Below are 1,937 nucleotides of genomic sequence, written 5' to 3'. Positions count from 1 at the left end.
CTTCCTTCATCATCTCCTTTCTGGCTTGTAGTGCGGATATCACTGGTACTCTCTTCTTCATACCGATGCCGTGAAATTCCGTTGGTTCTTTTCCGGGTGGTCTAAGGGAAATCTTTCGTTCACTACAAAGGATGGTGGTGTAATTCTCGGCTAACCAGTCCATTCCTAAGATCATATCTACGTCCCACATAAGCAGAATATTAAGATTGTTTGCTACCATCTTAAGTTCTCCCATTTCAAATTCTACGTTCGAACAAACATGAGTGGTAGTAGATCTTCCTCCTGAGGGTGTAGTGATTCTTAAGGCACACTTAGCTCGTTCTGATTCGATTTCTAAGGTATCTACGCAAGGGGCTGAGATAAAAGAATGCGAAGCACCAGTATTGAACAGAATCATAATGGAAAAACCTTTAAGCTTGCCCATACCTGCCAGGTTTCTCTGGTTTTTCTCGGGCTAGTTTTGGGTGATAGCAAAGGCTCTTGCCTGCTGCGGCAGTTGTTGCAGTTGTTTCTGTTGCTGCTGGCGCTGTTGGTGCTGGTGTGGCTGTTGTTGGCGGGGCTGTTGTTGCCCTGGAACTGCTTGGAGGGGTTGGGCATAACTGGCCCTAATTGCAGCGCCCTGCTGTCTATTGGGGCACTGAGAGGAGTAGTGACCCTTCTGGCCACACATGTAGCAACCGTCAGTTCCAGCCCTACAAACACCATGATGTGGTTTGTTGCATTTCGGACAGAAAGGAACTTCATTCTGTCTTTGGTTGCCCCCGGTTGGGGCAGAACCCTGTTGCTTCCCTTGTCCTTGTGGCTGAAACTGTCCAAACGGCGCACTCCCTTGCCATGACGGCGCACCTCCTTGCGAGGACGGCGCACCTCCTTGCCATGGCTTCTTGTTAGTCGGGTTCTCACTCCCTCCTTGGTTGTTCCAGTTGCGCTTCCCTTTAAAGTTCTGAGGACGTACAGGTAGGTTGGTTGGCGCTGAAGTGTGGCGGAGCCAACCTTTCCACTGGCATCGCAGCTTCGACGTCCAGTGCCCTGTTCAGGGACTCGGTGTAGGAGAGTCCACCATGACTAGCTAGGGTCATCCTAATTTCTTGCCTCAGACCGGCACAAAATTTTTCCGCCATCTTCTCATCAGTATCCACCTGCTGTGCAGCATAACGTGATAGATCGCAAAATTCCCTGTCGTATTCCGTCACTGTCCTCTTCCCTTGTCTCAGGTTGTAGAACTCAGCCTCTTTCTTCTTCCTATAGCTTTTGGGAATATACTTATCGTATAACCCAGTCTTAAAGTTTTCCCATGTGTAGGCTGCCCATTGCTCGGGAGTCAGTGTCTTTCGGCGGGCTTCCCACCAAAAGTTAGCCGCTCCCGTTAGCTGGAACGACACGCACGAGAGTCGCTCCTCTTCCGTGCAGCGAAGAAAAGTGAAGATGCGCTCCAATGCGCGTACCCAAGCCTCAGCTTCGGCTGGGTCGCCCATTCCATTGAATGTGGGCGGATTCTATCGGAGGAAGAGTTCCTCAATCCTTCTAGCAGAGGTTGGAGGGGGTGGGGTTGGTTCCCTGTCGTTTCGTGGTTCCTCAGGTACATCATCTCGATTTCTATCGTGGTTAGCATTTCTTCTAGCGGTGCGACCTCGTCTAGGCGGCATACTGCAATCTGCGGAACACCTATTTAAGCACATTCTATACGAAAGTCTCTAAGGCAATTTATAAAGAGCTGCTGGTATGCACGAGTCGCAAAGTCATAGATACTACATCCTGAATTGACTTGTGAAGAATAAAACCCGTAGGGTAACATAAAACATATGCGAAATTGTCTCAAAAACCCATACTAGGGTCAAAATGCATATCATAGAAATTTTGCCTCATCGAGGACTTTTGCGTCATTAAACAAAAAGTTTCCATACTAGCGTTGTCTAACGACATCAAAATAAAAAGTC

The 1,937-nt window shown here is 48.5% G+C and overlaps 1 protein-coding gene across 1 annotated transcript; it reads right to left on the bottom strand.

Moving 5' to 3' along the window:
* Positions 1-454: 454 nt before the first annotated feature.
* On the bottom strand, positions 455-1,475 carry LOC130990747 (uncharacterized). Its single transcript, XM_057914975.1, has 2 exons — positions 1,140-1,475; positions 455-1,000 (listed from the first exon to the last, which is right to left on the bottom strand). Exons 1-2 carry the CDS (start codon positions 1,473-1,475, stop codon positions 455-457), a joined length of 882 nt encoding a protein of 293 aa, XP_057770958.1.
* Between the last annotated feature and the right edge of the window lie 462 nt (positions 1,476-1,937).

Source organism: Salvia miltiorrhiza, chromosome 6 (genome assembly GCF_028751815.1).
Source record: "Salvia miltiorrhiza cultivar Shanhuang (shh) chromosome 6, IMPLAD_Smil_shh, whole genome shotgun sequence".
NCBI lineage: Eukaryota > Viridiplantae > Streptophyta > Magnoliopsida > Lamiales > Lamiaceae > Salvia > Salvia miltiorrhiza.
The sequence above is the reverse complement of the archived record's forward strand: the minus strand, read 5'-3'. Positions and strand labels throughout refer to the sequence as shown.

What these genes read in the sequence shown, in the direction of transcription:
- LOC130990747 (XM_057914975.1), bottom strand. Translation starts at nt 1,475, where the DNA reads ATGGGCGACCCAGCCGAAGCTGAGGCTTGGGTACGCGCATTGGAGCGC. An exon ending in CACGTTATGCTGCACAGCAG is followed by an intron (nt 1,001 to 1,139) that starts GTGGATACTGAT and finishes CTGCGATGCCAG; the next exon opens with TGGAAAGGTTGGCTCCGCCA.